Source organism: Salmo trutta, chromosome 28, assembly GCF_901001165.1.
Source record: "Salmo trutta chromosome 28, fSalTru1.1, whole genome shotgun sequence".
In the NCBI taxonomy this organism is placed as follows: Eukaryota; Metazoa; Chordata; class Actinopteri; order Salmoniformes; family Salmonidae; genus Salmo; species Salmo trutta.
In genome coordinates, this window is record NC_042984.1 from 28,414,897 (window position 1) to 28,435,831 (window position 20,935).

The 20,935-nt window shown below is 42.2% G+C and overlaps 2 protein-coding genes across 4 annotated transcripts; both read right to left on the minus strand.

Annotated features, from left to right (window-relative positions):
- Positions 1-274: 274 nt before the first annotated feature.
- LOC115165940 (tyrosine-protein phosphatase non-receptor type 18) lies at positions 275-3,542 on the minus strand. Its single transcript, XM_029719475.1, has 4 exons — positions 3,319-3,542; positions 1,293-1,615; positions 996-1,085; positions 275-786 (listed from the first exon to the last, which is right to left on the minus strand). Exons 2-4 carry the CDS (start codon positions 1,567-1,569, stop codon positions 713-715), a joined length of 441 nt encoding a protein of 146 aa, XP_029575335.1. The 5' UTR covers positions 1,570-1,615; positions 3,319-3,542; the 3' UTR covers positions 275-712.
- Positions 3,543-6,361: 2,819 nt separating this feature from the next.
- LOC115165939 (tyrosine-protein phosphatase non-receptor type 18-like) lies at positions 6,362-19,241 on the minus strand. 3 transcript variants are annotated; one of them, XM_029719473.1, is made up of 12 exons: positions 18,823-19,241; positions 15,334-15,442; positions 15,143-15,219; positions 14,335-14,430; positions 14,123-14,161; positions 13,911-13,979; positions 10,469-10,531; positions 7,776-7,918; positions 7,343-7,409; positions 7,105-7,182; positions 6,892-6,981; positions 6,362-6,400 (listed from the first exon to the last, which is right to left on the minus strand). In XM_029719473.1, the coding sequence occupies exons 1-12, from the start codon at positions 18,904-18,906 to the stop codon at positions 6,386-6,388; spliced, it is 930 nt and encodes a 309-aa protein (XP_029575333.1). In that variant the 5' UTR covers positions 18,907-19,241; the 3' UTR covers positions 6,362-6,385. The 3 variants fall into 3 exon arrangements, with proteins under 3 accessions (XP_029575333.1, XP_029575332.1, XP_029575334.1); XM_029719472.1 differs by lacking the exon at positions 6,362-6,400 and having other exon boundaries at positions 6,741-6,981; XM_029719474.1 differs by lacking the exons at positions 6,362-6,400; positions 14,123-14,161 and having other exon boundaries at positions 6,741-6,981.
- Positions 19,242-20,935: the final 1,694 nt, after the last annotated feature.

A 20,935-nucleotide genomic window follows, 5' to 3' on the forward strand; every position in this document is an offset into this window, starting at 1 on the left:
ATATCTCAAAGTGCCGTACAGAAACCCAGCCTAAAACCCCAAACAGCAAGTAATGCAGGTGTAGAAGCACGGTGGCTAGGAAAAACTCCCTAGAAAGGCCAAAACCTAGGAAGAAACCTAGAGGGGAACCAGGCTATGAGGGGTGGCCAGTCCTCTTCTGGCTGTGCCGGGTGGGGATTATAACAGAACGTGACCAAGATGTTCAAATGTCTACATGTAAAAATCTACACGTACACTGCAATGATTGTGTGGTACACAGGGCTAATACAAAGACTTGAAGAAATTGTTGTCTTTATTGTAAGTCCTTGTTACCAGCAATTAGTAGACATCAAAGCAATAAATCATGAGTCTACCTGCGAAAACACATTTTACAATACCTGAAACGTGAATAATGAAAAAAACGAATTCTCTCCTGTTACTATAGTGCCATCTGTTGGTTACTACAATTACACTTCAATCGGTAAATGGTATTCAAAACCAATACTTGTCTCAGAATTGAAAGTTGTTTAATATAGTTCTTTCATTAGTAATATAAATCACGAGATCTAAAAAATATACGAACTCAAAAAGGTTACAAAAGATAGATAACTGTATTTTAGTGATCACATACAGTAGATGTTCACAGCAAGTAAAAATAAATAGAGCCCATTCCCATTGCTTGCCAAACATGAATGAGTAAAGATGTGGCCAGGCCTGGTATATGGCTGCCGTGTCATCTCTCCACACGACTCCATTCTGCCGGGGGATCCCGAGGCCCTTTGGGTTTTTTAATGCGACAGTTGAACTCTGAGGGAAAGTTGAGAAGTGTGGTTGGAATACTTGAAGACACCTGCAAGTGCATCTAACAAATGACATAGTCTTGTTTCGACATCCAGTCGCAATCATTTTACTCATGAGATTCTGAGGAAATGAACATTACATTGGGTAGCTATAATGGCTTTAGATACAGTATATGACAATGGACAACATTATTAGAAAGACAAGCAGATATTCACCCATGCTACCAGGAGTGCAGCTGTTGGTCATGCATTTGATGGGATTTGAGACATATTCATAGTCATCTTCTGTCGAGGAATAACGCTCAGCTAGAAAAAAAGCAAACGATAAGAATCAGTAAGACATTTTCCACATAAACAGTTCAATATGGCTGTCAAGGAATTGTTACTGGCAAGAAACCTGAAAGTATTGGTCACTAGATATAGATCGCAATATTTTGTGCAGGGCACTAATGACAAACAAAACCATAGCTGGCCTCACATTAGTCTCCAAACACTGCCCTGAAATTCTCTCACCTGCGACCAGCTCATAGCCACTCTGGTCCTCCACTGCCGAGGCCTCAGCTAGCCTGTGATTGGCTAGTCCGGCTGTGTCATAAATGGGTGCGACAGCTGGTGGCGGTTTGGCTGGTGGACACCTGCTCTTGACCATGCTGTAAAGAGCACCGACGTGGCATTTTGGGACACCCAGCTCTTCGTTGTCATAGTAATGGAGAGCGGCCAGAGGGGCGGTGGAAGAGGCTGGTGGCGGGAGCTGTTTGGACTTGTTGACCACGGCATATACGTCATTCATCTTCTGCTGATGAGGCCGAGGCGCTCTGTACTGCACATTACAATTTCTAAAGACGAGTAGATATCAATATCAATTCCACAAACAGCGAAAAGCAAAAAGGTACAAATATAGACTTGTTGTTTCTACCCTACACACCAGATGGTCATGACTATTATATATATATATGAGACTGGATTTTCATTACCAAGTCTGTTTTCTTTTGGAGCATCTACAGCGGATCTTTACTAGTAGGATAGTAGAAATTAAGATTGATAAGGAATTGCAGCTTTACCATGATGATTTCCTACTAACTATATTATTGTTTACAGAGAAATAGATCATTTTTCTCTGAGCCTGTGATGCGAGCTGGGGATTTTCAGTAGCAGTTTAACATATGGGAGGGAGGAGAGAGGGTGTGAAAGTGAAGTTTAACAGCCCAGTTTGTCACTTCCTCTGCAACATGATGAATGTTTAGTAGTACAAGCATGGTGAAATCCTTCTGCTTCATTAATCATAAGGACGTTGTGTCCTAAAGTTCTGTTAAATGTTAATCTAAAGCTAACTGGATTAAAGTCATGTTTTATTCAAGATCATCAATGTGTACCACAACACAGTATTTCAATATACAGTACATATTTCAATATTGCCAACAATTTGCTTAACTGTCAAGACAAGGTAGGTGTGTATATATTGTAACAATCAACTACTATGAAATAGTACTACATAACTTGGTGTTGATAAGCCTATGTACACTTAAACGTCATACCCTACACACCCAGCATGTAAAGTACGCAAACATAAAACTGTTGTACTGCCAACTAAAATAGAAGACCGTGAACTCACTTGAACAAAACAGGAAGCATTCTTTCTTCCCTTGTCTCGAAATTCTCGATCTCTCTACCAACCTCAGTCAACTTCCCCCATTGTAATTGAGCACCTTACTGTGGTATCATTAACTCAGGCTGCTTATTAAAGTCACAACTGTTGTTGTAATACAATCATACAGTATAGTGTACAGCAAGCAGTTTATCAGTTACACTGGCGGACCCGGTGGCAATACATTTATAAATGCTTTCCTTTACTTGGAAGAGCTGCAGTGTTGGATAGCCTTAGCCAGCTACCTAACATAAATAGCATTCCTATCTGTTTGAGTCAGGTTGTTGAGTAGGCTAAATTAGCTAAGTAAGTGAAAGGTAAACTAAGAAGAAAAAATCTCTCTCTCTCTCTCTCTGTCTCTGTGTGTGTGTCTCTCTCTGTGTGTGTGTGTCTCTCTCTGTGTGTGTGTCTCTCTCTGTTTGTGTGTCTCTGCTCTCTCTCTCTCTCTCTCTCTGTGTGTGTGTGTCTCTCTCTGTGTGTGTGTGTCTCTCTCTGTGTGTGTGTGTCTCTCTCTCTCTGTGTGTGTGTCTCTCTCTCTCTGTGTGTGTGTGTGTCTCTCTCTCTCTCTCTCTCTCTGTTTGTGTGTCTCTACTCCTTGTTTAAAACTGCAAACTATGTCTTGCTCTCTATTTGAGTCAACTACTCACCACACTGCAGTGCTACACAATAGTGCTACCCTAGAGATTGCTGTTGAGGCTACTGTAGACCTTCATTGCAAAACAATGTGTTTTAATTAGTTATTTGGTGACATATATTTGGTGATGTATTTAGTATAGTTTTATCTAAAAATTACAACTTTGTTTCACTATAAAAATAAAAATTCACTGAGTAGGATGGTCCTCCACTGAAGAGAAATTAATTTGTTTCAAAGTTCATGTGTCCATGAACTCCTACCTTTCTGCAAGTGTCTGAGCGCTGGCTGATGTTGTCGGTGGAGATGTCTTCACAGATGCAACACAATCATATAAAGGTCGGTTACTCTATTCAGAACAAAATCAACAGTACATCAGAGAGTTATAGAACTCCCTCAAGTTCAGGCACTGCACTATCTGAAAATGGGTGAACAATGATTTCAATGCGCCAGCACTACATATAGAGGAAGCATGCAGGCTGGATGTTTCCTGCTTAATATTTCTCTTTTTTTCCCGAACTCAACTCATCACATTGAAATCTCAGAGAGAATTGTAATACAGTATGATCTGATGAAATGGATGACACAATGGGTTTTTGTCACAGAAAAACTCACACTGGCAGCTGAAGTTATTTTCAAATTGTGTCAGCTTTGTCCTCATGCAGCTTTCTGACTGAATCACAGACATGCCAAAAATTACCATAATCAGGGTTTGGGAGTAACTAATTACATGTAATCTGATTACAAAAACCGGTAACTGTAGTCGGTTACGTAACCGGCAAAAATATTGTCATCAGATTACAGATACTTTTGAAAAACTATATGATTACTTATTGGATTACTTTTAAATTCAGAAAGGATGTTTGTGGGGTGAAAAAACATGACACGTTTTTTTAAATGACATTCAATTCAGCTAAAAGCTGCAAGTTTAAATTTGTTCCACCTGAGCGAGTCTGACCACAAGTCAGAGACCACTATAACACAGCAAATGAGTTTGATGGATCCTTTTTGTCTTCTTCTAATGCCTCTTAAGGGGAAAGTAATCAAAATGTAACTGAAAGCAATCAGATTACATTACTGAGTTTGGGTAATCCAAAAGTTACATTACTGATTATAATTTTGGACAGGTAACTAGTAAATGCAATGGATTACATTTAGATTAACCTACCCAACCCGAACAATAATACTGCATGCCCTCTCATGTCATTGCTTTAGTAAAGCTTGCTTGTCCATGAATGCCAGTATGGCATTGTAACGGCTGTCTTCGGGTAGAGAGGACCAAGGCGCAGCGGGTTGCGTGCTCATTATATTTATTTAAATAAAGACTGAACACGGAAAAACAATAAACAACGAAACGATGACAGGAAACAGTTTAGCAGGCTATACACATAACAGCAGTGCTAAAGACAACTACCCACAATTAACAAACAAAACACATCCCTATATATAGGACTCTCAATCAAAGGCAACTACAAACACCTGCCTTCAATTGAGAGTCCAATACCCAATACCTAACATAGAAAATACTAAACTAGAAAGAACATAGAAATACAAAAACATAGAACATAACCCAAAACCCGAAAACTATAAATCAAACACCCTTCTAAACAAACCACCACCCCAAACCACATAAAACAAATACCCTCTGCCACGTCCTGACCAAACTACAATCACAAATAACCCCTATACTGGTCAGGATGTGACAGTACCCCCCCCTAAAGGTGCAGACCCCGGATGCACCTCAAAAAATCTATATATATATTTTTTTAAATAAACTCCTAACTAAAGGGAGGGAAGGGAGGGTGGCAGCCGTCAACGACGGCACCTGTGCTACACCCCCCCTCCCCAACCCACCTATACTGGAGGTGGCTCAGGTGCGGGACGTGGACCCGGCTCCACCCTTGGCTTAGCCCCCTTAGGTGGCTCCCCTGGCTGCGCCCGGCTGGCGGGCAACCCTGGCGGCTCCAGACTAGCGGGCGGCCCCGGACTGGCGGGCGGCTCTGGCGGCTCCGGACTGGCGGGCGGCTCTGGACTGGCGGGCGGCTCTGGACTGGCGGGCGGCTCTGGCGGCTCCGGACTGGTGGCAGACTCACCCAGTTCCGGGTCGCAGGCAGACTCACCCCGTTCCGGACAGTGGGCCGTCTCCACTGGTTCCGGACAGTGGGCCGTCTCCCCTGGTTCCGGACAGTGGGCCGTCTCCCCTGGTTCCGGACAGTGGGCCGTCTCCTCTGGTTCCGGATACTCTGGACGAGGCACTGTTGCCGGATACTCTGGACGAGGCACTGTTGCCGGATACTCTGGACGAGGCACTGTTGCCGGATACTCTGGACGAGGCACTGTTGCCGCATACTCGGGCCTGGTCTTGCGCACTGGAAGCCTGATGCGTGGGGCTGGTAGTGGAGGTACCAGCCTGGAGACACGCACCTCAGGGCTAGTGCGAGGAGCGGGAACAGGCTGAGTTGGACTGGGCTGACTCACTGGAAGCTTGAAGCGTGGTGCTGGTACTGGACGTGCCAGCCTGGAGACACGCAACTCAGGGCTAATGCGGGGAGCAGGAACCGGCCGAGTTAGAGTGGGCTGACGCACTGGAAGCTTGAAGCGTGGTGCTGGTACTGGACGTGCCAGCCTGGAGACACGCAACTCAGGGCTAATGCGGGGAGCAGGAACCGGCCGAGTTAGAGTGGGCTGACGCACTGGAAGCCTGATGCGTGGTGCTGGTACTGGACTTGCCAGCCTGGAGACACGCACCTCAGGGCTAGTGCGAGTAGCGGGAAACACTGGACCGTAGAGGCGCACTGGCGGTCTCGAGCGCAGGATTGGCATCACCCCTACTGGCTGGATGCCCACTTTCCCCTGGCACATGCGGGGCGCTGGTACTGCGTGTACTGGCCTGAAAATACCCGGCCTCGTCACAACACCCATCACCCCAAAGCACGGGACCTGTCCAGTCAATGGTCGTTTGGAAAAAACACGAGGATTTGGCTTGGGACTTAATCCTCGCCCAGCCAAACTACCCGTGTGGCCCCCCCCAAAACAATTATTGGGGCTGCCTCTCGTGCTCTACCTGCCTACCAGGCAGGTTATCACAGTGGTCCAATAATTGTTCCCATGTCCAGTCAATTCTTGACTCCATCACCTCCAGCGACCAGGATGCCATCTCCTCCCGAGCGCGTTGCTTCCTCCACTCCAGGTGTTGCTCCCTATAGTCCATCTGTAATTCCCTTTGCTTCTTTCTCCGCTGCTTGGTCCATTTTTGGTGGGTAGTTCTGTAACGGCTGTCTTCGGGTAGAGAGGACCAAGGCGCAGCGGGTTGCGTGCTCATCATTATATTTATTTAAATAAAGACTGTGAACACGGAAAAACAATAAACAACGAAACGACGACAGGAAACAGTTTAGCAGGCTATACACATAACAGCAGTGCTAAAGACAACTACCCACAATTAACAAACAAAACACATCCCTATATATAGGACTCTCAATCAAAGGCAACTACAAACACCTGCCTTCAATTGAGAGTCCAACACCCAATACCTAACATAGAAAATACTAAACTAGAAAGAACATAGAAATACAAAAACATAGAACATAACCCAAAACCCGAAAATAATAAATCAAACACCCTTCTAAACAAACCACCACCCCGAACCACATAGAACAAATACTCTCTGCCACGTCCTGACCAAACTACAATCACAAATAAACCCTATACTGGTCAGGACGTGACAGGCATGTGCTGAATACTGTGTTGTAGAAAGGCTAACACCTGGGGGTTGGAAATAGCAATTACAAAAACATTATACTATGGTTGAACAAAAGTAGCAGTTTCTGTCTTACCTTGGTGAGATTCTGGGAGTTGTTCTCAGCTGACCGTAAAGCCTTCTCAAACATGTAAGCCACGGCAGAAAACACAAACTGATACTGTTCCTGAGTGGAGAGATGGGAAAAATATTATTTCCACAGTAGAGTATTTCAGTATGTACTATAACACATAGATGTAAATAAACACAATTTTGATCTGATATTAAATTCTGTCTGATCATAAAATACCTTTGTCTGAACTGCTGATGGCCTCTGTCTCCTTAGTTCCACTACAATCTTCATGATACTAAAATCTTCTTTAATTTGCTGGTGTGGAAACATGGATTTACCAAAACACTCACTTATCATTTTTACAGTTTGTATTGTTCTTGTTTTATTATTCATCGATGCAGTATACAAATGTTTTGTTAAATCAGATCCCTAAAGGATGCCATCAATGTACTGTCCTGAACATAAATAGTAGTACCTTTGTCACAAGAAGATCATGAACATAATCCAGGGCACAAATCACCCCTGTTCTTCCACAACCAGCACTGAAAATACAAGAGAAAAATACATGCTTCATTCATCCCTCTGATAACCACAGAAGGCCACAACATGGACATAAGTCATATGAGTCGACAGACCACATCAGGTCCTGAATATTTAACATTTCTCACTTCATTTAAATTGTGTCATTAAAATGCATTGAGCTCAAGGAGTACATGTGGCCTCGTGATAAACAACATTAAATTATATGCATGGATGAATTTTAATGGGCATATGGATCATAATCTGTCTGAGCATGATCATTACATCTCAGAGCACAAAAACAAAGCCCACCAGGCAGACAGGAATAACAGCTTGGCATTTTGGGCTGTACTGTATGAAATGTACTGTAGAGTAGGAGACAAACAAACCTGCAGTGGATGAGAACAGGGCTAGCGTTGTTTTCCTGGTCTTTGCGAGCCATATCCATCATTCCTAAAATACCAGAAACTGTGTATGGAACGTCATGATCAGGCCAAGCTGTGTATTGGAATTGAGAGATTTTCCGTGTTTCCTAGCACAAAACATGGTTTGCATTAAGTCTTGCAGGCTTCTAACAGCTATACAAAAACAAGATCCCACAACTGAAGGTGGGAAAAAGGGCTCCTAAGTATGATTCCCAATCAGAGTCAACGATAGACAGCTGCCTCAGATTAGGAACCAAACTCGGCCAAAAACAAAGAAATAGAAAACATAGAATAGAACATAGAAATACAAAATCTAGAATGCCCACCCAAATCACACCCTGACCTAACCAAAATAGAGAAATAAAAGGGCTCTCTATGGTCAGGGCGTTACAGTAACCCCCCCAAAGGTGCGGACTCCGGTCGTTAAACCTGACTCAATAGGGGAGGGTCCGGGTGGGTATCTAGACTCGGTGGCAGCTCCGGTGCGGGACATAGACCCCACTCTACTCGCGGATCCGCCATCCTCAGTGGCGACTCTTTCGGGGGTTGTCGCCAAAAGCTCCGGACCGTGGATCGTCGCCGGAGGACCCGGACCGTGGATCGTCGCCGGAAGCACCGAACTGGGAACCCCTGCTGGAGGTTCTGGACTGCGGACCGCTGCTGGAGGCTCCGGACCGCCGCTGGAGGCCGTCGCTGGAGGCTCCGGACTGGGGACCGTCGCTGGAGGCTCCGGACCGTCGCTGGAGGCTCCGGACTGGGGACCGTCACTGGAGGCTCCTTGCCATGAATCATCACTACAGGCTCCGCGCCATGGATCGTCACTGGAGACTTCGTGCCCTGGATCATCACTGGAGGTTCCGGGCCATGGATTATCACTGGAGGCTTCGTGCCATGGATCATCACTACAGGCTTTGTGCCATGGATCATCACTGGAGGCGTCGGACCATGGATCATCACTGGAGGCTTCTTATGTGGAGCCGGAACAGGTCTCACCAGACTGGGGAGACGCACTGGAGGTCTGGAGCATAGGGCTGACACAACCCGCCCTGGCTGGATGCCCACTTTACCTCGGTGAGTGTGGAGAGCTGGCACGGGACGCACTGGGCTATGAAGGCACACTGGAGGCATAGTGCGTAGAGCCAGCGCGGAACACACTGGACCGTGGAGGCACACCGGAGGTCTAGAGCACAGTGCTGGCACAACTCATCCTGGCTGGATCCCCCCCGTAGCCTGGCAAGTGGGGGGAGTTGGAACAGGCCGCACTGGGTTGTGCTGGCGAACTGAGGTTACCGTGCGTAGAGCTGGCGCAGGATAACCTGGGCCGAAGAGACGCACCGGAGACCAGGAACGTTGAGCCGGCACAATCCTTCCTGGCTGAATGCCAACTCTAGCACCGCAACTGCGAGGAGCTTGCACTGATTGCACCGGGCTGTGGCTGCGCACTGGAGACACCGTGTGCATCAACGCATAACACGGTGCTTGACCAGTCCTATGTTCCCCACGGTAAGCACAGGGAGTTGGCTCAGGTCTGAACCCTGACTTAGCCAATCTCCCCGTGTGCCCTCCCCCAACTAAAATGTGGGGGCTGCCTCTCGTGCTTGCCTCGTGGTGGGTATAATGCCTCGTAATATCACCACTCTGCTCTCGCTGCCTCATTCTCCTCCCTTGGACGGCGAAACTCCCCGGCCTGACTCCAGGGTCCTTTCCCGTCCAGTATTTCCTCCCATGTCCACTCCTGATCACGCTGCTTGGTCCATTGTTGGTGGGATCTTCTGTAACGAACGTCATAGAGAGGAGACCAAGGTGCAGCTTGAGTTAGGTTCATCATAATTTTATTTAAGGTGAACCAGAAAAAAACAATAAACACCACAACGAACGAAAAGCCTTGCAGGCTTCTAACAGCTATACAAAAACAAGATCCCACAACTGAAGTTTGGAAAAAGGGCTGCATAAGTATGATTCCCAATCAGAGACAACGATAGACAGCTGCCTCTGATTAGGAACCATACTGGCCAAAACCAAAGAAATAGAAAACATAGAATAGAACATAGAAATACAAAATCTAGAATGCCCACCCAAATCACACCCTGACCTAACCAAAATAGAGAAATAAAAGGGCTCTCTATGGTCAGGGTGTGACACCTTTTACCTTGGTTTCACTGAGCTTTGGACTGGTGTCCACGGTTTACCTTGGTATTATTTATTGTTCTTTGCTGATACAAACTATATGACACTGACAGCCACATACAAATAAATATATTAACACAAGTTGGTGTAAAAAATATATATATATATTCCAGTGGGTGTACCAAGCAAGAAGGCAGTAACTGCCGTCTAGGGTCAAAGGTCATGTCAGAGGTCAGGGTCAATATTAATAAAAAATAACCTCATAGTAACAATAAAACATAGTAACAATAAAACAACTTTGAAGTCATTTTTCTCAGTTTCACTCTATGAGCAATTACTGCTAATTTGCTTGGTCGGGCAGATTACTTCACTGGCTCCCTCATTCAAATTTACAAACAATGTGAGATTATCCAAAGTGAATAACGGTTGTTGGAAAAAACTGATTAAATTCAACCATTCTGAAGAATTGTGTGACTAGTGCTGCACAGAAATAAAACAATATTTCCCCTTTTTCATAGTTGGACACTTACCTCATGATATCTCACTGTTAGAGTGCGGAAAACTACTTCCTCATTTGGGCTGGATTCCTCAAACTGCAAAGACATTTCACTAAACATTTTCTAGTGTTTCCTGAAACAGATCCCTGTGTTCCATGCAGACAATAACATACGGGTCAATGTGCAGTGCCATGAAATAACAAAACAGGGTACACTTAGTTCACAGGAACTGACAAATCATCTCTGCAGGCTGTTAGGTAAAAATGGAACTCTTCATGAATAGTTGCAGAAGACTATAGGGCAACAGCACTATGTGCACACTGGAACATTGGTGTGGGAGGCAACCCGTCTGTCTAGAGACACTATATTTCTTGAATAGTAATACAACTGAGCACATACACTACCGTTCAAAAGTTTGTGGTCACTTAGAAATGTTCTTGTTTTTGAAAGAAAAGTACATTTTTTTGTCCATTAAAATAACATAAAATGTATCAGAAATACAGTGAAGACATTGTTAATGTTGTAAATGACTATTGCAGTTGGAAACGGCAGTTTTTTATGGTATATTTACATAGGCGTACGGAGGCCCATTATCAGCAGCCATCACTCCTATGTTCCAATGACACGTTGTGTTAGCTAATCCACGTTTATCATTTTAAAAGGCGAATTGATAATTAGAAAACCCTTTTACAATTATGTTAGCACAGCTGAAAACTGTTGTACTTATTATAGAAGCAATAAAACTGGCCTTCTTTAGACTCGCTGAGTATCTGGAGGATCACCATTTGTGGGCTCAATTACAGGCTCAAAATGGCCAGAAACAAATAACTTTTTTCTGGAACTTGTCAGTCTATTCTAGTTCTGAGAAATGAAGGCTATTCCATGCGAGAAATTGCCAAGAAACTGAAGATTTCGTACAACGCTGTGTATTATTTCCTCCACAGAACAGCACAAACTGGCTCTAACCAGAATAGAAAGAGGAGTTGGAGGCCCCGGTGCACAACTGAGGCCAGCATCCCGGAGTCACCTCTTCACTGTTGACGTTGAGACTGGTGTTTTGCGGGTACTATTTAATGAAGCTGCCAGTTGAGGACTTGTGAGGCATCGGTTTCTCAAACTAGACACTAATAGAATAGCTTTCATTTTTCAGAACAAGAATAGACTGACGAGTTTCAGAAGAAAGTTATTTGTTTCTAGCCATTTTGAGCCTGTAATCGAACCCACAAATGCTGATGCTCCAGATACTCAACTAGTCTAAAGAAGGACAGATTTATTGCTTCTTTAATCAGTACAACAGTTTTCAGCTGTGCTAACATAAAAGGGTTTTCTAATGATCAATTAGCCTTTTAAAATGATAAACTTAAAAAGCTAACACAATGTTAAATTTCACTGCTATGCGGATGACACACAGCTGTACATTTCAATGAAACATGGTGAAGCCCCAAAATTGCCCTCGCTAGAAGCCTGTGTCTCAGACATAAGGAAGTGGATGGCTGCAAACTTTCTACTCTTAAACTCGGACAAAACAGAGATGCTTGTTCTAGGTCCCAAGAAACAAAGAGATCTTCTGTTGAATCTGACAATTAATCTGGATTGTACAGTCGTCTCAAATAAAACTGTGAAGGACCTCGGCGTTACTCTGGACCTTGATCTCTCTTTTGAAGAACATATCAAGACTGTTTCAAGGACAGCTTTTTTCCATCTACGTAACATTGCAAAAATCAGAAACTTTCTGTCCAAAAATGACGCAGAAAAATTAATCCATGCCTTTGTTACTTCTAGGTTGGACTACTGCAATGCTCTACTTTCCGGCTACCTGGATAAAGCACTAAATAAACTTCAATTAGTGCTAAATACGGCTGCTAGAATCCTGACTAGAACCAAAAAATGTGATCATATTACTCCAGTGCTAGCCTCCCTACACTGGCTTCCTGTTAAGGCAAGGGCTGATTTCAAGGTTTTACTGCTAACCTACAAAGCATTACATGGGCTTGCTCCTACCTATCTTTCCGATTTGGTCCTGCCGTACATACCTACACGTACGCTACGGTCACAAGACGCGGGCCTCCTAATTGTTCCTAGAATTTCTAAGCAAACAGCTGGAGGCAGGGCTTTCTACTATAGAGCTCCATTTTAATGGAATAGTCTACCTACCCATGTGAGAGACGCGGAGATCTTTGTGGGCTTTACTCGGCCTTGTCCCGGGATGGTATGTTGGTGGTTGGAGATATCCCTCCAGTGGTCTGGAGGCTGTGCTTTGGCAAAGTGGGTGGGGTTCAATCCTACCTGATTAGCCCTGTCCGGGGGTTTCATCGGATGGGGCCACAGTGTCTCCTGACCCCTCCTGTCTCAGCCTCCAGTATTTATGCTGCAGTAGTTTATGTGTTGGGGGGCGAGGGTCAGTCTATCACATCTGGAGTATTTCTCTTGTCTTTTCCGGTGTCCTGTGTGAATTTAAATATGCTCTCTCTAATTCTCTCTTTCTTTCTTTTTCTTTCTTTCTCTCTCTCAGAGGACCTGAGCCCTAGGACCATGCCTCAGGACTACCTGGCTTGATGACTCCTTGCTGTCCCCAGTTCACCTGGCCGTGCTGCTGCTCCAGTTCCAACTGTTCTGCCTGCAGCTATGGAACCCTGACCTGTTCGCCGGACGTGCTACCTGTCCCGGACCTGTTGTCCCAGACCTGCTGGAACCCTGACCTATTCACCGGTCGTGCTACCTGTCCCAGACCTGCTGTTTTCAACTCTAGAGACAGCAGGAGCGGTAGAGATACTCTCAAAGATCGGCTATGAAAAAGCCAACTGACACTTACTCTTGTGTTACTGACTTGTTGCACCCTCGACAACTACTATGATTATTATTATTTGACCCTGCTGGTCATTTATGAACATTTGAACATCTAGGCCATGTGCTGTTATAATCTCCACCCGGCACAGCCAGAAGAGGACTGGCCACCCCTCATAGCCTGGTTCCTCTCTAGGTTTCTTCCTAGGTTTTGGCCTTTCTAGGGAGTTTTTCCTAGCCACCGTGCTTCTACACCTGCATTGCTTGCTGTTTGGGGTTTTAGGCTGGGTTTCTGTACAGCACTTTGAGATATCAGCTGATGTAAGAAGGGCTATATAAATAAATTTGATTTGATTTGAATGTGCCATTGGAACACAGGAGTGATGGTTGCTGATAATGGGCCTCTGTACGCCTACGTAGATATTCCATAAAAAATCTGCCGTTTCCAGCTACAATAGTGATTTACAACATTAACAATGTCTACACTGTATTTCTGATCAATTTGATGTTATTTTAACAGACAAAAAATGTGCTTTTCTTTCAAAAACAAGGACATTTCTAAGTGACCCCAAACTTTTGAACAGTAGTGTACATCTGCATCAAATGAAAGTTGCATAAATGGTGCTAAAAACTCTGTGATCTACGTATCCTTCAGATACAATATAATGAAGATATACTGACGAACACTTACGTTTGACACAATAAAGGGACCAAAATGGGTTGTTTCTTTGAAAGTAGTCCAGTAGCGCTCACACTTTTTCTACAAAAAGACAATGAATAAAATGTATGAGTCAAATGGACACAAGCATCAAAATCATACAGTTCATAAATCTTACAGTACACTAATAGGTTTACACTCCTACTGTGCCTCTTTCAACAAGAGGTGACTAAAAGGGCATTTACTTTTCCCATTTCAATTTCTCTGCAAGCCATGATTATGACCTAAAACAGGGAGAGAAAATATGGCAGCATAAGATATGGAGACTATTCTCCCATTATTCATCTTTTAGTGTAATTTTTTCCTATACATTTAGAAATAGAGTAAATTATATGGAAACAGAGCTACTGTACAAGCTGCACTACATGTATATAAAGCTGAAAATGATCTTCCACACCTTTACATCATACTGCCAAATCATTCGCCAGAAGTCCACCAAAGTGTGTCTCAGAGGCCCTTGGGTCGCTATGTATTTTTTGGTCTTTGTTGCACCCTAGAGGAGAGATTAAATAAAGCAATCAGTTTAAAGAGCGACTGCTTTTTAAAAACAACAAATCCCTTTGAAAATGGCCTGTGTGACATCGATATGAGTCAGAAACAGTTATTCTAGTGTCAAAATGTACTACAAAGTGTAAATAGGATAATTTTGGTCATAAAGTCAGTCTGGTCTAAAATGGAGTTTGGAACATCCGTGCGTCACAACAGGTAAATTAAGGTTGGGTTTTGATTTGACGATGTCCATTTGCCCACAAACATATGGGTGAACAGCTGAGGTGAATGCTCTCTATCCAATAGCATAGGCAGTGCGACAGACCTGCTCAGCATCTCCGACTGTTTACATAAGACAACCCGTCGCACATTTTTCTACATGAGAAATACTGCACCGAACACCTAATTAGATGTGAAATTGTGCAACTAAAACATCCTCGGCAAAAATGTCCAAATTAATTACTGATTAATCTTGAATCATTCTGGGGATTTTGATGAAAAAAATAGGCTTCCCTGTCTACAGTGTCTCATGGGGGACAAACATCATTAACCAAACGCGGAATCTGTCAAGAAACACACCTCCAAGACTGAAATCAAATTTTTCTAATAAGCAACAGAAAAACACAGGTGCCAATCGGTGTGTTCAGTGACTCTTCCAGATTGAGCTGAATGATGATACAAAATAGGACTGTTACTAAATGCGAGCAATACTGTACCTTAATGAAGCTGGCGTTGATATAGTCAAAATCATTCTCATTTGTCAGTAGAGTCAGGGGCACACGGGTTTGGTCATCTATATAAAAATACACGAGTTTTTGTTCAGATAGGTTTAATATTAAGCAAAAATCTCATTTTCAATTAGAGTAAAAAACAACAACAGTTTTTAAGCCTCTATTGTGGTGCTTACATGGTAAAATGTCTCTGTAACGGTTCTTCTTTACATTCTCCATCAGTGCCCCCGCTATCGTCGTAAGGCCAAAATCTTTCTTGACGATAGGAGTCTGAGCACGAATATTCTACAAACAAATAGAGACAAACATAACACATGAAAGCTGAGTTTGGGAGAAATGTCCATTGTAAAAGTGAAAGTCACCCAGTAAAATACTACTTGAGTAAAAGTCTAAAAGTATTTGGTTTTAACTATACTTAAGTATCAAAAGTAAATGTAATTGCAAAAATATCTTTAAGTATCAAAAGTAAAAGTAAAAATAATTTCAAATTCCTTATATTAGGCAAACTAGACGGCACAATTGTTTTTATTTTTTATGAAGCATTTGTGTTTAGTGAGTACGCCAGATAAGAGGCAGTAGGGATGAGTAGGGATGTTCTATTGATGAGTGTGTGAATTGGAACATTTTCCTGTCCTACTAAGAATTTTAAATGTAATGAGTACTTTTGAGTGTCAGGAAAAACATATGGAGTAAAAAGTACATTATTTTCTTTAGGAATGTAGTCAAGTAAAAGTAAAAGTTGTCAAAAATATAAAGAGTAAAGTAAAGTACAGATACATCAAAACTACTTAAGTAGTACTTTAAAGTATTTTTACTTAAGTACTTTACACAACTGCATACAGTGATAACTAAGATGTTACACATGAAACATATAAGAAGCCCTTAGCTTAGTGCAAGAACTCACAATCCAATTTACGCAGGAGCTAATGTAGCTGTCAGTCAATGACACGCAACAGTATCAGTATGGCTTGCTATTTATTTTTTACATGTATCTGAGAAATGAAAGGCCCCTGAGTGGAAATAGACTTGTCTTTGTCAACAACAAAAAAATTATTGGTTGCTTACACATATTTTGCAAATGTTTTCGTGGGTGTGGTGAAATATCAGAATAAACACATAAAAACCTGTGGTGTCTGCTTTTCACCACAGATATCTGTGTTTAGCTACTGTAATGTGGAACCAGTAAAGAAAGGCTGGCCAGTTATGTGATAACACAGGTCTCTTCTAAAATAGACATCATTACATTATTACATGACCACCATTTCTCACTTTGCGCATTCTGTCACTTGAATTAGGCTACATAGAAAAGAGTTCACCTGTATTATTATTTTCGTCACTGTTGTCATTAATTCAACATACAAACATAATCAAGTTTATTGAAAAAAATCTGGCTCTGGCATCTAAAGACACTGACATCTTTCACAATGGACCAGTAGGGCTGAAAGGGCAGTGCTGTAACAAGGAAATGTTAGTGGACTCAGTGTTAATAGATAACTCACTTTGCAACCTAAATGAGGAACAAAATGACTAGCCTACCTATCTTGAAACAGAGGTTCAGATGTAACAAAAACCTACAGAAGTTTACATACTTAGGTTGGAGTCAACCACTCCACAAATGTCTTGTTAACAAACTATAGTTTTGGCAAGTCGGTTAGGACATCTACTTTGTGTATGACACAAGTAATTTTTCCAACAATTGTTTACAGACAGATTATTTCACTTATAATTCACTGTATCACAATTCCAGTGGGTCAGAAGTTTACATACACTAAGTTGACTGTGCCTTTAAACAGCTTTGAAAATTCCAGAAAATGATGTCATGGCTTTAGAAGCTTCTGATAGGCTAATTGACATCATTTGAGTCAATTGGAGGTGTACCTGTGGATGTATTTCAAGGACTACCTTCAAATTCAGTGCCACTTTGATTGACATCATGGGAGAATCAAAAAGAAATCAGCCAAGATCTCAGAAAAATAATTGTAGACCTCCACAAGTCTGGTTCATCCTTGGGAGCAATTTCCAAAAGCCTGAAGGTACCACGTTCATTTGTACAAACAATAGTACGCAAGTATTAACACCATGGGACCACGCAGCTGTCATACCGCTCAGGAACGAGGAGCATTCTGTCTTCTAGAGATGAACGTACTTTGGTGCGAAAAGTGCAAATCAATCCCAGAACAACAGCAAAGGACCTTGTGAAGATGCTGGAGGAAACAGGTAGAAAAGTATCTATATCCACAGTAAAACGAGTCCTATATCGACATAACCTGAAAGGCCGCTCAGCAAAGAAGAAGCCACTGCTCCAAAACCGCCATAAAAAAGCCAGACTATTGTTTGCAACTGCACATGGGGACAAAGATCGTACTTTTTGGAGAAATGTCCTCTGGTCTGATGAAACAAAAATAGAAGTGTTTGGCCATAATGACCATCTGGAGTTTGGAGGAAACAGAGGGAGGCTTGCAAGCCAAAGAATACCGTCCCAACCGTGAAGCACGGGGGTGGCAGCATCATGTTGTGCGTGTGCTTTGCTGCAGGAGGGACTGGTGCACTTCATAAAATAGATGGCATCATGAGGAAAGAAAATTATGTGGATATATTGAAGCAACATCTCAAGACATCAGTCAGGAAGTTAAAGCTTGGTTGCAAATGGGTCTTCCAAATGGACAATGACCCCAAGCATACTTTCAAAGTTGTGGCAAAATAGCTTAAGGACAACAAAGTCAAGGTATTGGAGTGGCCATCACAAAGCCCTGACCTCAATCTTACAGAAAATTTGTGGGCAGAACTGAAAAAGTGTGTGTGAGCAAGGAGGTCTACAAACCTGACTCAGTTACACTAGCTCTGTCAGAAGGAATGGGCCAAAATTCACCCAACTTATTGTGGGAAGCTTGTGGAAGGCTACCCGAAACATTTGAACCAAGTTAAACAATTTAAAGGCAATGTTACCAAATACTAATTGAGTGTATGTAAACTTCTGACCCACTAGGAACGTGATGAAATAAATAAAAGCTGAAATAAATAATTCTCTCTACTATTATTCTGACATTTCACATTCTTAAAATAAAGTGGTGATCCTAACTGACCTAAGACAAGGAATTTTTACTAGGATTAAATGTCAGGAATTGTGAAACTGAGTTTAAATGTATTTGGCTAAGGGTATGTAAACTTCCGACTTCAACTGTAAATTGACTTCTGCAAATGCCACTATTAAGTGTTATGTCAAAATAAAACTGAATAAGTGGTTTACTTCTGTGTACACTTCTTTCTAAATGTGCCTTAAAGACATAATCCACTGATTTGAAAGAAGGTTTGTGTTAATTAGGCTACATTATAGATTGTGCATTTATTTATACTTTAGAGAAAGCAAAGAGCCAACATGATTTTCAGCTTTATTACAGGGGAAACATTTGAGCAGCCTACTTTTCCTTTATCCTACCTCGCAGGTTTACCCCATCTGGACCAGTGATAGACATGTTACACATCACACAACATCATTAGACCTATTTTAACCAGTTAAATGCAATCAATTCATGAAGACACATTCCATAAATCATATATTTTACAACTGAAAATATTGCCTGGTATTATTTGTCTATCTATGGGAATGAATTATAAACTAACAATAGAGAGTTATGTAGATGGTCACACCAAGGATTCCCACTTACAATATACTCAGATGAGATGTTGCCCTGCGTTCTGCTGTCATCTGCCAAGGACATCTGACCTACGAACCTCGATAGGTGCTCCATCTGCGCGACTATGGATGTCAACTTCACTTTTTAAATGCCAGGCAGTGGTTGACCACTATAGCCTATCAATACAATTCGAGACAAACGCAGAGCGCCTTGCCGCTCCCGTCTCTACCGCGATGATTAGCCTTTAAGTTCCGCGTGTAGCCTACCTCTTGGAACGTTCCTCATGTCACTGTCACTATAGGGCAGTCATGTAAATTTCCGCATTGAAGGCTACTTTGCCTTAATTATTGGCGTCAAAACACAGGTGAGGAACTTTCACATAAACTCCAATACACTACAACAGCTGGAAACATGTATAGCATTTATTTTAGCAAACAAGGATATTTAAAGCATCTGTAAAAATTATTTTAAGCTTTTTCAAAGCTTTATCATGAAGTTAGTTATACAGTTAAATATAGGCGAATGTTTTATTATTACATAACGTTATCAAGCAGGCTATCAGTACACTCATCTAATTTAGACCTATAATATAAGGGAACCCTAAAACGTGCACCCTGATAAGATTTTCAGAAAGATTGATTATCCTTCCACGTTCTAAAAAAATATATATCAAATGCGGTTTATTGCCTTGGACAGAGGATTAGTAAACCCATATGAACTCAAAGCCTCTTTGTATTCTGACAGGAATAGTACAATTCCTGGCATAGATGGGTGTTCTACTGCCTATTCCTATTAGGGGAGGCATATCGAGGCATGGTTTACTGTAACTGTACCTTCAATGCATCAGAAGATGCCTCATCATCAGCACATGCCTTTTTTTGCGTCGCAATAATACAAAAAATGGCTAGCCTATCTATAACTGTCTTAAGATTCACACAGACACCAGTTACACTCAAAACTGGTGGCCTTATTGACCTGACTTGCCTGCTTATATTTTAACAGACTGGAAAAAGGATTGTCAACTTAACTGGGAATGTTGAAAGATTTTCATGCGAATATTCTAAAATCCGCATTTTCCCACAAATAACCTCGTCTCCATCCACAGTTTTTATGCTGTTGAAGTAAAGACAAATCGTGACAGCTGTGATCGAAACAGGAAGTTTCGGTCCAATTTATAAATGCAGTGTCGATAAAATTAATTATGCGAGAAATGGCGATGAAACGCATTAATGCGATAAATATTGATGTAATAAGCATCATATCGATGTAAATTTGGAGTCATGCGATGATATGGTGTGTGGTCCTCCCACTACGACTAGGGAAACCATGCAGTTTATTAGGCTACAGATGAAATAACTCATGTTGAACTTCACAGGGTGGTGAAAGTGCATGGTGATCTTGATGCTCTTTCCCAATAAATATTGAGGGTCTGATTCTGGTGACAGGATGATGGATGCTTGACTGCCATTTGACAATAATAAATATTCTTGCTCTTATCCATAATAATCTCATCATGTAGAATAGCCTATCTGCACTGTATCTGCAAACTGTTGAGAGCAAGTGCCAAGACCACAGTAGGCATATTTGCTACATATTTAACTCAACTGTTTTGTTTTTACAAAACTATCGGGAGAGTAGAAAATGCGATGGAAACACATTGAACTTTAGATGTTTATTAGGTACATGAAAACATAAGCGAAAAAGTATATTGTGTGCACTACCTCATCACACACTATTTTTTATCTGCAACAAGTCCATTTGGTGGAAACACCACTGGCGGGAAAATTGGCATATTTTCATTAAGCGAATTCTAGAATATTCACATGAAAATCACCAATTGGATGGAAACCTAGCGAATGACACTGAAATGTTGGTTCAAAAGCTGGTGCGGGACTAGATGGTCTGAATTGACTTCGTAGCAGGGTAGCAGAATTTACGCAGCAGGTTAGGATAATTAACGTAGCAGGTTAGGAGAGTTAGGTTAAGGTTAGGAAAAGGATTAGGGTTAGCTAAAATGCTAAAAACTTTTGACGTCAGTTTGACATAAACTGTATACCATCTAGCCATGTCCCTTTCCCACTGCCTCTGGAAGTTGGTGAACCCTGCCTTAACCCTAAACGTTTAAAATGTCAATTTAATATAG

What these genes read in the sequence shown, in the direction of transcription:
- LOC115165940 (XM_029719475.1), bottom strand. Translation starts at nt 1,569, where the DNA reads ATGAATGACGTATATGCCGTGGTCAACAAGTCCAAACAGCTCCCGCCA. An exon ending in TGGCTATGAGCTGGTCGCAG is followed by an intron (nt 1,086 to 1,292) that starts GTGAGAGAATTT and finishes CTTTTTTTCTAG; the next exon opens with CTGAGCGTTATTCCTCGACA. An exon ending in CTGCACTCCTGGTAGCATGG is followed by an intron (nt 787 to 995) that starts GTGAATATCTGC and finishes ACTTTCCCTCAG; the next exon opens with AGTTCAACTGTCGCATTAAA.
- LOC115165939 (XM_029719472.1), bottom strand. Translation starts at nt 18,906, where the DNA reads ATGGAGCACCTATCGAGGTTCGTAGGTCAGATGTCCTTGGCAGATGAC. An exon ending in GTCCCTTTATTGTGTCAAAC is followed by an intron (nt 10,532 to 13,910) that starts GTAAGTGTTCGT and finishes ATGTCTTTGCAG; the next exon opens with TTTGAGGAATCCAGCCCAAA. An exon ending in CATCAGCAGTTCAGACAAAG is followed by an intron (nt 6,982 to 7,104) that starts GTATTTTATGAT and finishes CTCTCCACTCAG; the next exon opens with GAACAGTATCAGTTTGTGTT.